Here is a 13,786-nt window from a genome sequence, read left to right as displayed (position 1 = left end):
GACCTGATAGAGAGCGAGAACTGAAGTCTGTCTTTACTTGTGTGACTGCAGGGCTGTGATTGGATATCCGTCTCCCACTGTGCTTCTGGCAGGGACCAATGGAACAAGTCCATCCCTCATTTCAGGGACAGTACAGTACATTATACCTAATTGCATTTAAAGGAGAACTAACCCCTAAAAATAAATATGGCTAAAAATGCCATATTTTATGTACTGAACTTATTGCACCAACGTAAAGTTTTAGCATCTCAATTGCAGCAATGATCCAGGACTTCAAACTTGTCACAGGGGGTCACCATCTTGGAAAGTGTCTGTGACAGTCACATGCTCAGTGGGCTCTGAGCAGCTGTTGAGAAGCTAAGCTTAGGGCTCGTCACTAATTATCCAGCAGAAAATGAGCTTCCCTGTAATATAAGCTGATGCTACAGGGCTGATTATTAAATTCTGATGCTAATTGCACTGGTTTCGGTGCTGCCATGTAGTAATTATCTGTACTAATTACTAATCAGCCTTATATTGTGACATTTCTATTTAATGTGTACTGTATATTGTGAGTGGGTACTAAGCTCAGTAAGTGACAGCAGCACAAAGCATGTGCAGTGAATCAGCAGAAAAGAAGATGGGGAGCTACTGGGGCATCTTTGGTGACACAGATCTTTACTGCTAAAGGACTGTGGTTGCCTTGGGCAGGTACAGAAACACAAAACATAATGTACAACATTTCTAGCTACTTCTTTAGTTAAGCTTTAGTTCTCCTTTAAAATCGGATTCCACAGGCTATTCTATTTCCATTTGTGCTGCAAGTTTGGGCTTAGTGGCAACCCACTAAAGTCACAATAAATATATTCTGCACATTTTCGGTTAGAGTCTGGGTGCAAGTGCTCTGTGTCCATGGGAGAACTCTCATTCATTTTTTCAATACAAGTAGTAGCAATGCTATTGCATATAAAACATATCTGTGCAGAAAGCTACTGAAGAGCAGCGCTGTATCTAACTGTGTGTGGACACCCGTTTATTTCTTCTTCTGTACTAAAGTTCCAAATTGTTGGTTCTTTGAGGCCATGGGGTATATTTATCAAAGAGTGAAGTTAGAGATCACCACAGTCCTTCCGCCACTCTCCATTGATTTCTTTGGGAGTATTTATCAATGGGTGAAAGTGAAAGTTCATCCTTTGATAAATACGCCTTTAAAAACCCCATAGAAATGAATGGAGAGTTTCGGAAATTTCACTCTAGAGGGCTGTGGTCATCTCTAACTCCACTCTTTGATAAATATACCCTCTGGGTTACTTGGCATAGAATCATTTTCTGCAGAACAGTAAAAAGTTATGGGGCCCTAGAATGGCGTACCTGTACATAATTCAGCACTGCTTATTTGTTACGGGTTTTGTTTAGGATTGTCACTGTTTTGGATTGTCACTAATAGAACGTGTAGTTCCCGGGTACAGGCCCAGGTCCCCTACCCCCTAATGCAACTGTTGACCCCAGCAACTAAAACAAATTGACTGTGAGGCTTTCATTTTATCATTATTCTTTATCCATTGCTTCTATTCCTCTTCGGCCCTCTTCCATTTATTCTACATTTGACTTCCACCCAGCTGATTAGCTGCTAGGGTAAACCCATATAACGATGGCTCAGCCTTAATAATAATAGTCAGTGAGTTAAAAAAAGTACACCGGACAGCCCTATGGTCGTGTATGCAAGCCTGTATTTATTATGAGGGTGATATTATCACCAAGTTCTTCACATAACAGGTCTAATCTTCATCTCAGAATGTTTATAGGAGTAGTGATAGCCCTTGCCAGAAGCCCAGTTGATACCATCAGCATAGGAACCGTGCTGTCCCAGCAGATATAATCCATTGAGGTTGGCATGATGACAGTCATTGTACCACCAGCCTCCTTTGTACTTTGCAACACATTTGCCTGGACTCACATCATTGTCCAAGGTGGAGAACGGCATGTTAAGATGAACATCCATGGAATTCCCTGGGAATAAAATCCATAAATCACTTATTGAAATAGATAATTTCAATACTCAATTTTATAAGACAGTTCAGCAGGGCTTCTTAACAAAGTCTACTCACTACTTCCTAGTGAGTTTAGAATGTAGCCAATGGGCATACAGTATAACAAACTAGATACTAGTGGGGACAGGGTGACTTACAGAATATAGATTAAACTGGTATCAAAGGGCCAGAACCTAGTAGGTAGAGCAATGGCATCCCTTCAGATTTTAGGATTCAGCCAAAGTACACAAATGAACCTAAATAAAAGTGGGAACATGCACAAGTATAGAGTGTAGCCTAATATGCTTCAGAGGGATAGTTCACCTTTGCCCTATTCATCTACTCTTGTTTGTAACGTCTATCTATCTTGGGGCATCTACTGTAAGAGATGTAAAATTTCCACGTGATGATGTTGGAGGCATGGTTATTGTGTCACAGGGAAGCCCATTAATTGTTTAATTGTTGAAACCACAATTAAACTCTATTTCTCTAAAACCACGAATGCCATGAACGTTTTTGAAAGCTCTGAATGTAAAAAGCACGGGGGGAAAAAAGGAAAAGCTGAATGATGCGCTAAATAATACAAATACCTCAAAAAAACTCTGTATATTTAGTATTTAAATCCTTGAGTACTCTTCTCTGCTCTCACTTACCTGTGTTACCTTCGTTAAGGTTTCCAAGCAATAATTTGTACTTGTCAGACTCTCCCAAAAGTTTGAAGGAGGAGTATTTGACAAAATGCTTCACATTTTCAAAATCTTGTAGATCAATACGCAGTTCCCATGTGCCTAGGGAGAATGAAAAGCATTTATAGTTTAAGATATGTGTATATTTTTTTTTCTCTCCTGAGCCCTGGCACGTATACCATACAGGAAGGGGATTTATTATACAGAATGCTCAGGACCTGGGGTTTTCCGGATTCTGTCATTTGGATCTCCATACTTTAAGTCTACTAAGAAATCATTTACACATCAAATACATCCAATAGGATTGTTTTGCCACCAATAAGGATTACTTGTATCTCGGTTGGGATTAAATAGAAGCTACTGTTTTATTATTACAGAGAAAAAGGAAATCATTTTTTAAAATTTTTATTTATTTGATTAAAATCGAGTCCATGGGAGATGGCTTCCCATAATTCAGAGCTTTCTGGATAATGGATTTCTGGATAACAGAGCCCATAGCTGTACAATATCAAGTCGTTTGCCTTCCTGTATATGTAATTTTGCAGTAGATGAAGTTCCTGTTCCCTGTATTGATTGATTTTGGAATCAGGGCCACCATTGAGAGAGGGGACGGGAGTCTTGTAAGGGCCATTGTCCCAGTGGAGCTCATACAGACAAATTGTGTAGATTCACAAAATGGTGGACTTTTCTTTGGTTCGAAATTGGAGGAGTTTGGCAAAATGTGGTTGGGTGTGTTCTGTTTAGATAACCCAGTTTTATCCCAGAACCCCAGAGAGGCTGTAGGCTAATTACCCCTGGTGACTGCCGATGATGGGTCATTGAGACACACCCTGATGAGGCTTTGCACCAGAGGTCCCTAACCTTTTTTCACCCATGAGCCACATTCAAATGTAAAAAAGCTGCAGAACATGAAAAAGTTCCAGGGGGAACAAAATATGAACTATGATTGGCTATTTGGTACCCTCTATGTGAAGGGCAGCCTATAGGAGTCTCTATTTGGCACCTGATTTTTATGTAACCAAAACTTGCTTTCAAGCCAGGAGTTCAAAAATAAGCACTTGTTTTTAGACCACTGAGAGCAGCATGCAAGGGGTTGGTGAGCAACATGTTGCTCATGGGTCAATGTTTGGGGATCACTGTTCTAGGGCAATTACAGTGGCGGAACTACCGGGGGAGCAGGGGGTGCGAGCGGGCCAGGGCCCGCACCCCCTCAGGGCCCCCCGGCAGTCCGTGCGCCACTGAGAAATGCGGGCTAATGCGGTGGTACGGAGGGGGGCTGGACCCGGCTGCGCGTCACGCATCAGGGCCCGCCCCCCTCAACGAACGCTACTGCGCAATTATCAGCAGTAGGAACTATTACCTGATGATGTCAGTTTATGAATATTTTCATTCCCCATCCAGAACTCATTCAGGCGGTTTCCAAACCCCATCTTGTAGGACTTCCAGTCACGATAGAAATCCACGGATCCATCCCAACGCCTCTGGAAAACCTAAAGTGAGGGGGTGGGGAGCATCTATGAAGATTTTCATTCATCCAGGTTTATGATATACAGTGTCTAGCAGAAATAAATCAAAAGCAACTGGACTTTCTTGAAATGTTTCCCCACTCATCCGAGCAGCTTCTTTGACAGTATTGCCTATTCACATAGCCAGTGTCGGACTGGGACACCAGGGGCCCACCCAAAAACCTTAGACCAGGGGCCCAACATAAAACCTTAGACCAGGGGACCACTAATATTCTTTATCTTCTTTATTTGTCTCTTTTCTTTATACTATAATCTATTATTCCATCTATTTAGCCTCTTTGTTCTCATAGAAATAGGGAATGGCCATGAAATAGGCCAAAATTTTAGCAGCATGAGGGCCCACTGACACCTGGGCCCAATGGGGGTTTTCCTCGTATCCCGTTGGACCAGTCCGACACTGCACATAGCACTGAATGCCAGGAGCCACAGTAAGGAATTATTTGTTTAAGCGTGAGAAGATACATTATAGGGATGTGCCTTCCAGAAGAAAAGGTAACGGCCAACGGAAGTAATTTCTCAAATAAGTGACTGGTTTTCTTCTCCAAAGCCCCAACATTATAATAGGTGCAAACATTTATTACATTACCCCTAAAAATTCCACTAATGGAACAATTGTGAAATATTAAACAGTTAAGTGGAAAGCCATAGCATCTTTAACACAAGCGATGGACTGTTTAGTGTATTGAGATATTAAATATATAATAGGTATATAGTGATATTGCCTTACAATCCATCCTCCTCCATCAGTGTGCATATCACAGTGCACCTTCATTGGGTCAGTATTTTCTGGGTATATTGTATACCAGTCACTTAGAATTTCCCCCTGGTCCAGGAGCTCCTTGCAGTTCTTTGCATCTGAAAGATAATGATCAGAAAAGAAAGAATGACTATTGTTACTTTAGTGAGGGCACTGTGTACCCCTGCCAAGCTGCTACTTAAACTACTGATTAGAGCAAGGCAGGTGTTGAGTGGTACAAAGTGCTCTCCAATTTGCTAACTAATTGCTTAACTGCAGATAAGCTTTTTGGGAACATGATAGGTCTATAAATGTAGCCTCAAGCTAATGCACTGGTTCATGGTGAAGAAGTACCGCATGACCGTTTATGAGTTGTTTTTTTAAAAAATTGTGGTCTCATTTTACTTGTTGGGAGGCCCACCACCAGCCTACCAGGTGACTGATGGGTTAATATTTGGGGCCCCTGGGGAGCCATTTAATTTAGTAGGATTACTGACGGCCACCACGTTTAACACAGAACTGTATATACTGTAGGGTTCCAATGGCATAGCACTATAGTGATTGCTATACACAAGTAGATACACACATTTGTATAACTAGAGATGCACTGAATCCACTATTTTGGATTCGGCCGAACCCCCGAATCCTTCACGAATACCGAACCGAATTTGCATATGCATATGCAAATTAAGGATGGGAAGGGAAATTTTTTTTTACTTCCTTGTTTTGTGACAAAAAGTCATGTGATTTCCCTCTACATCCCTAATTAGCATATGCAAATTGGGAAGCCTTAATTTGCGTATGCAAATGAAGAATCCTTACTTTGCATATGCAAATTATGTATCCTTAATTTGCATATGCAAATTAGGATTCGGATTGCTTTGCCCGAATCCGAATCCTGCTGAAAAAGGCCGAATCCCGGCCAAATCCCGAACCGAATCCTGGATTCGGTGCATCCCTAGTTATAACCCCATACATATCCATGGCCAATGAGATTTCCAAACCTTCCTTATGATTATCTAGCACAAAACAGGTCAGGTCAGGGAGGCCACTCAACTAGGCTCAGATTTGCGGCGAGGCGTGCACTCAACTCAAGCAAAGATGCAATAAGCTTCTGACTCAAGAATCAAGAATGTGCAGGTTGAGCCAATAAAGACTTAGCTATGGATTGACACCTTTGTTTCCTCACAAGTTAAGTTTGAGGGTAGTAAATACTACAAAAACTGGAAGAGTTAAGGGACTGCACACATTATCCACTTACCATACAATTGGTCAAGTCTCCCACTGTCACCTTTTTCTCCTGTTGGGGAATAACACAGTCCTGTTAAAGGGCCACTATACACATACAAGATCATTTTTTACTCTGGTTTCAGATTGCTCCTTTGCCTAAATTGTCATTGTATGGATCATGTGGATTTTGACCCATATGGATGGCCAAAGTACACTGGCTAAATGGTCCAACTTAATATTATTATACAAGAACTGTCAAGGAAGGTGCAGAAGCTGATTTTTTGTTTTGTCTCTGGCAGTTTGAAGTTTTAGCTAGTGGACCATGCAGATCATGTGATTCTTATTACCCTTTGGTTAGGTTTGGGACAAACTCAGGTCTGGTTATAGTAGTGCCTCCCAACCTGTGGGGCTGGACTCCCTAGGGGGCCCTGCATAGTAACTGGAGATGGGGGAATCAATGACATCAAGTGTCTGAATTGGTGGAGAGTTCTTATTAGTTCTTCTAAATATACCAGGAAGCCCAGTTCGGGGTGAACATTTTTATGCCACCCTGTATATTCTTGGAACTAGTTAAATGGGTGATTCACCTTCAAGTAAACTTTTAGTATGTTACAGAATGACCTATTTTTAGTAACATTTGAATTTGTCTTTATTTTTTCTTCTTCTTAGTTTTTTAATTATTTGCCTTCCAATTCTGATTATTTCCAGCTTTGAAATGGGGGTCACTGACCCTAGAAGTCAAATAAACCTATTGCTCTGCGAGGCTACAATTTTATGGTTATTGTTTAGAGAGTTCACTATTTTAGGATTTGGGAAAATCCCGAATCCTTTGTGAAAGATTTGGCTGAATACCGAACCGAATCTCAACCCTAATTTGAATATGTAAACTACGGGGAAAGGGGGAAGAAAAGAACAAAATGTTTATAAAAGAAACCCTCAAATATTTTGCACCTGAAAAACAGTTAAAGTGGGCATAACATGTGTTTGATTTATAATTGAATATATTAAACAAAATCATCATACAACTTTATAACTATAGGTATTATCTATTATACAACAACCCATTATCAAGAAGATATGGCATGGTGTATACTAGTGTTTCAGTGGCAAATTAAATTGCATATGAGCACCTCTATGCATATTCTGCTTAGTACAGGTATGGAATCCGTTATCCAGAAATCCGTTATCCAGAAAGCTTTGAATTACAGAAAGGCCATCTCCCATAGACTCCATTTCATTCAAATAATCAAAATTTTTTCAAATGCATTCCCCTTTTCTCATAATAATAAAACAGTAGGTTGTATTTGATCCAAACTAAGGTATAATTAATTTCCTTATTGGAATCAAACCCAGCCTATTGGGTTTATTTAATGTTTACAAGATTTTCTAGTAGACCTAAGGTATTAAGATCAAGATTACGGAGATCCATTATCCTGAAAACCCCAGGTTCTGAGCATTCTGGAGAACAGGTCCCATATAAATATTTATTATTGTTTATTTATAAATTTTACAGCCCTCTGACACTCACCTTTTTCCCCTTTTAGTTTTTCACCAGGTGCCCCTGATATGGAAAGAAAAATACAGAATACAAACATAGTGGTATAATTCAGAGAGGATATGTGATTATAGGGAGGCATAGAGAAGTCCATTAGCTCTAGGTAAAATAGCTGATAGGATATGCACCAATGACTTTGTAAAACAATGGACCACTTATGTTAGTACAGCCTCTTTTTTTAAATTTTTTATAATTCATTTTGACATATTTGTAGCTAACCTTTCGTTCCTGGTGGTCCAATCTTCCCTGGAGGTCCAGCTGGTCCCACACTACCTGTGGAATGAACATGTACCTACAGTTTTTATTATGGTCTCACACCATCTAAAGATTCATACATGCATCTACTGCCCACTATGGTTTCATTATCCATCATTGCTGTTGCTGTGGTAGATGTACCCTGATACTTGCTGCCATTATAATTATCATTTATGGAAGCCAAAAAGCCTATACTGAGGCCTATGTTCTTTATGTATTGTTGTCAGTTTAGGTTTCCATAATGTTGGGAGTGCCCTTTTGGTACTATCACCCACATACAGCTCCCCTTCTCTAGAATTCTGGGGAAATAGCATTGTGGGTAAAAACATGGCTTATTACTCAGATCATTGCCTTTTTAGTAGGTTAGTCCCAGGAACAGCAACTGTAATACATTTTATTTAGGTATAGGTAGTTGTGTTGTTGAGATCAGGACAATGCTGAAAGGATTACTCACCATTCTCCCCCTGTTCTCCTTTTTGGCCAGGAGAACCAGGGTTCCCAGGGCATCCTCGGATGATGGACAACTTGTCTGATTCTCCGATTCCTACAACCTTCACTTCTGTAAATATACAAACAGGGTGTATAACCATCAAGGCAGCTATCAAAGTGTCCGGGCTTCAAAAAAAGAGTCACGGTGCACCAAGGAGGGAGGAACTCAAACTTCAATAATCATTAAAAGTCCATATTTATTTGTTCCATTAAAACAGGCACTCCATATCATAAGGAACCATTGCTTGATGCGTTTCGTGGCTATCCAGCCACTTTCTCAAAAGTGTCCGGGACATTCAGTTAACCGAGACTACTTGAAAAGACAAAGTTTCTTTGGCAAAAGCTCCATGGATTCTGAACTCACAAAGAGTCAGAACCCTAACAAAAGGAATCACAAAGTTTTATAGACTTTTAAAAGGGTGTTACCATTGGGAAAGCATAGATATAATGCTCCACAGCACAGAAAAACAAAGAACTTCTCTTACAGCCAAACAGGTGGCTCTGCCTCAAGGCCAGGGTATTAGTGACCAAGGCAAGCTTGGTAACAGAATCCATCCAAGTCAGGGAGCTCCTGGAGAAAGGTACACTAATTACATGATATACCCAGAGATTGAGAAAGCAACTCGTAAAGGGTAGACATGAAAGACAAGAGACCCCTGTCTGTAAAATTTCACTCACTGTGGGTAATGGTGGGTCCAGGTGCACATGCCCCAGATTTTCAGATTAGGGGAATAATCACACGACCATGTAGAACAAAGGCTGGCACAAAAATTCCGCTTAATTAAAGTTTTATTAACAAAAAAATATTACATCATATTGTTTTGCAAAAACTTTATTCAAGAGAATAAGATGTAATATTTTTTGTTAATAAAACCTTTTTTAAGCAGCATTTTTGACTGAGGTCCGGTTTGTGCCATTCTTTGTTCTACATGGTCATGTAATTTGTATAGGAGTTGCCTTGTTTTTTAGCTCTCTTAACTCTGAAATAACACCAAACATCTGACTTACTTTTTGGGTATGGTAAACTATGAACGTCTGCATCAACAAAGATTAAAGGCATGAGGCTGCAGGCTAATTACCATGACCTGTATACAAGCACTCAGCCTTCAGATGATGGTCATATGGTCATGGAACTCCTCTGAGACTTATAATATCCTTGTATATTACAGCAGGAGCAACATTATTCATAAAATAATTACTTATTAATTCAGCAAAGTAACTAGGCTCATTAAGGCTCGCGCTGTATATTGATCCCTTACCTGGACAGGTGTTTGTAGTTTTTCCCAGAGATACTGCAACCCAAATTACCCAAAGTGCCACCCAAAAAGTCCACATATCTGTTAGGTTTCTCCGTCACTCTATAACAGTTTGGCAGAGAATCGTTGTCATTAATAAGAATGCCATTTAGCCCCTCCTATCCGCCGACCTCCCTTTTATTTAACTACCCATGAAAATCTCATTAAAGGTCAGTACCATACAATTACTTCCCTCTGGGAATAAGAATGTTTATTTGCCCTTGATATTTTCAAGGTTGCCAATATTGCAGGTGGGAAGGGTTGTGTGGTTAAAGGTTCAGTAAAGGTTTTAGAATTTCAAATCTAGAATATATAAATATATTATTTATAATATAAATTCATTTCAAATTGACATATGGTTCTATAAATACTTGTATAGTGCAGTGAGTAAATTTGACTCTTCCTGCCTTACTTTTTGGTAGGGATCTGCCAAACCCATAAGTTATGTAACTAGACACTTATAGAATGCTGTATAAACAGTGTAGGACTGGGCTGCGGGACACCACGAAAAAAACCCTGTGGGCCACAGCGACCTAACCTGCTCCCCTGCCCGAAACATAGCCTCTCCCCCACCCTGGATCCAATAACGGCAAAGAAGGAGAAGGTAAGCAGGTGGGGGGGGGACCTAAGATGGATGCTGGGAGCCTGAAAGAGGCTCCTTCGGCCACAGTCCTGGTGGGCCCCGGATGACCCAGTCCAATAAAAAACAACCAAATGCAGTCTCTAATTTGAGAAATATTAAGCAATAATGTATAATTTCTGTAAAGAGCTGTGGAATGTCTCAATGCTATACAAATAAATGGTAATTGCTGAATAATCTGTGCACATCTGTGCTCCTTCCTTTATACAGAGCTTGACATTTAAGGTATCACTATAATCCTGTTAAACACTAATGGTCTGGCCAAATCCAAATTCTGCTGTTCAGTCCAGTCCAGACAAAAGCCTGGCTGTTCCCAGTATTACATTGGATAATGTCCTGATGAATATGGTTCCCTATTAGTAGTTTTTTGCACCCATCCAACCCAGGCCAAGGTTGAGAAGGAACTTTTCTACTTGTGCCCAACCAGTGTTCCGTGGGAGCATCAGTGATGACCTAAAATTGGTAAAGTTTTGGCATAACGACATCCCACCAACTATTGGTGTCTTCTAGTGGTTTTCATCCACCTAAGAGCTCCTCATGTGACATAGTCCTTATTCCTGAAGCAGTGTAAGGATGCTGCCATTCCTTTACAAGAGAGGAAAGAGAGTCACATGAGTAAAGTTGGGCATATATGGCAAGGTCTGATAGTTGACCTTGGGTGCCAAGATTAGGAAACCACCATAAAAGGCTGAAGGTTTGAGTCTTTGCACCCAAACTCCACTGTACACCACCACCCTTGGGGTTCATTTTTTTTTTTTTTTGTAAAAAAAATAATTCTGAAAGGAAAACAGCAATGAGTCATTTAAGTTTATAATTAACCAAACACAGCTATTAACTGTTTTATTAGGTGCCAGCGGCACTTATGAGAGTAAATGATTGCTAGTCTTAAATTTCAGACTTGTTGGGTTTCCCACTGGTTCTTTGCAATTGGCCAACTTACTGATCTGTGTGTGGTTTTTTAACTCTCTGTGGTCCCTGTCTCCCCTCTGCATAAGAAACCTAATTGCCTACTATTTCAAAAGCTATTCTTCTAACATAATATATATACATTATATGCTGGTTATGTTTTTGTTCTGAATATGTATTTCTCCTCCCAGGCTCAGAAGAGTTTTGCTTTGGTAGTTCTGTTTGCTTTTTGGTAACAAGATACTTCTAGGACCCAAATGTCTCTTTTTCACACACATATATATTACATGCTGCCTTGCTACATTATAGGTCTTTGTTTTCAAGTTCCTGGTTCCTATTTGCTTTGTTTATCATCCTGCTTTGTATTGTGTAACTTTAAATGTCTGGTCTCCACCTGCCAGAACTTTTGATTGATTTTTCCCACACATATATTCATATATTATTATTGGTGTTTGTTCTTCCAGGTTCCTGGTTCCACCCGTCAGCTTGTTTTGCATTGGTGTAACTTGTTATTAATGGGTTCCAGACAATGTTCCTACTAAGCAGGGTCAGACTGGGGGATCATAAAATGGAAAACTGCGTTCCAACGTCTCTTTTGAATAATTTGGGGTCCCCAAACGAAAAGGTTAAAGGGGGAATTGATATGTCTGACTGCTACTACTGTTCCACTGATACTCTGCCATGATATTCTTTCCTACTTCTGAAAGAAATTCTTGCTCTGTGCATGTTGGAATCATACTTCTCTCCATCAAATGGTATCTGGAATAGTAGAAAAGTATTTGGTTAGGAGATGGTGTTGGAGATGGAGATAGTGTGCCATATAGTTCTAAGGTTTTCCATTAGTGCATGCTCCTGCATATTACGATTCTACACTACTTTTTAATTGATGTTCATTATTTTTTTTTTTATTGTATTTATAAAATATTTGCCTCCTTCTTCTGACTCTTTCCTGCTTTCAAATGGGGGGTCACTGACCCCATCTATAAAAAAAACAAATGAGCTGTAAGGCTACAAATGTATTGTTATTGCTACTTTTTATTCATTGACTTTCCATTCAGGCCTCTCCTATTCATATTCCAGTCTTGTATTCAAATCAGTGCATGGTTACAAGGGGAATTTGAACCCTAACAACCAGATTGATGAGTTTGCAAACTGGACAGCTGCTGAATAAAATGCTAAATAACTCAAAAGCCACAAATAATAAATAATGAAAACCAATAGCATGTTGTCAAAGAATAGCACTCTCTACATCATACTAAAAATTCATTTAAAGGTGAACAACACCTTTAACTGCAAGTACCATGACTGCAGAAATGCTACACCTTCCATTTAGGGCCTGGTGTTGGGTTGAACTGGACAAGCTCTGTAAGTGATTAACAGTTAGTTAATAGAATAGCCGCCAAATAACTTCATGTTGGGTGGCATCGTGTGTGAGCAGTAGCTCGGGCTCCTCAGTGTTGGGCTCTGAGGTTTGATGCCATCTGCACAATTCACACATATTGAAATGATTACAGTATATCAGGTCTGTACTGGGAGTAAAAATAGGCCCTGGCATTTCAAGTACACAGAGGCCCAAACTGTGCCCACCAGCCCAAATAAATAGTGACTGTCTATGACATCTTACAGCAGCCCCTCTGGCATTTGCCAGAACCCACAGATTGCCAGTCTGGGCCTGCAGTATATATCTAACAATAGCATCTCTCCATCTGTTTGCTAAGGTAAGGGAACCCAGCAAGCAGATACTAATGAAGATGGATTTTTATTGCCATCATTTAAGTACAAAAAAAGCCAAGTGGAATGAATCACAAGTCATAAAAATGTAATTGCAGAGTGGTGCAGAAGGGCATTGTCTCCATCGTCCTGAGAAGTAATTGAAAATTTAAATTTCCTTGTACCCTCCAATTTAAAATACAGCGAGCCAAGACATCAGAATTGTTTTATTCCCTTCCTTTAGAAGTGGAACATGGAGATAAAACCACATAGAACAAAGCCGACCTTGAAAGCAAAGTCATTTCTTATTTGCTCACTGCAGTGCCTTCTGCAACCCTGCCACTAGGTGACAGTCAGGTAACAGACATATTATGGGAACTCTATGGTTACAGCAGAATAAATATGTATACTCCTGATAAAATACTTACTGTTATGGCTGTAATCAATGTGCCACAGATATTTACTGGAATTACTACACCTTGCAACAAGGTAACATAACTGAACGGGTGCTGCAATGTAAATATTTTGAGGGTTATGTTAAACTGTCGGAAGGTTGCCCTGGTCATCTAAACCATAGTAAGCAAACAGCCGTTCACTTTTACTGTGAATATTAAAAGCAAGAATTGGATTGGTTAGTGTACGTTTATGTGCTATGGCAAATGTTGCCTTTAGGCTAGGGCCAAATGATGTTTACCATTGTGCAGTGGTCCCCAACCAGTGGCTCCTGAGCAACATGTTGCTTACCAACC

At 40.0% G+C, this 13,786-nt stretch overlaps 1 protein-coding gene across 2 annotated transcripts; it reads right to left on the bottom strand.

Moving 5' to 3' along the window:
* Positions 1 to 1,692: 1,692 nt before the first annotated feature.
* On the bottom strand, positions 1,693 to 9,856 carry fcn2.L (ficolin 2 L homeolog). Of its 2 annotated transcripts, NM_001095196.1 has the most exon segments (9): positions 1,693 to 1,989; positions 2,663 to 2,797; positions 4,056 to 4,185; positions 4,949 to 5,076; positions 6,219 to 6,257; positions 7,716 to 7,748; positions 7,962 to 8,015; positions 8,452 to 8,556; positions 9,746 to 9,837. In NM_001095196.1, coding segments are annotated over 9 exon segments (945 nt in total). In that variant the 5' UTR covers positions 9,822 to 9,837; the 3' UTR covers positions 1,693 to 1,744.
* Between the last annotated feature and the right edge of the window lie 3,930 nt (positions 9,857 to 13,786).

This window comes from Xenopus laevis, chromosome 8L (assembly GCF_017654675.1).
Source record: "Xenopus laevis strain J_2021 chromosome 8L, Xenopus_laevis_v10.1, whole genome shotgun sequence".
Classification (NCBI taxonomy): Eukaryota; Metazoa; Chordata; class Amphibia; order Anura; family Pipidae; genus Xenopus; species Xenopus laevis.
The sequence above is the reverse complement of the archived record's forward strand: the minus strand, read 5'-3'. Positions and strand labels throughout refer to the sequence as shown.

Excerpts from the sequence above, each read along its gene's own strand:
- fcn2.L (XM_041572115.1), bottom strand. The coding sequence starts at position 9,821 with ATGTGGACTTTTTGGGTGGCACTTTGGGTAATTTGGGTTGCAGTATCT. Across the intron at positions 8,016-8,451 it reads AGGAGAACAGGGGGAGAATG|GTAGTGTGGGACCAGCTGGA; the intron begins GTGAGTAATCCT and ends TTCATTCCACAG. Across the intron at positions 2,798-4,055 it reads TCATAAACTGACATCATCAG|GCACATGGGAACTGCGTATT; the intron begins GTAATAGTTCCT and ends CATTCTCCCTAG.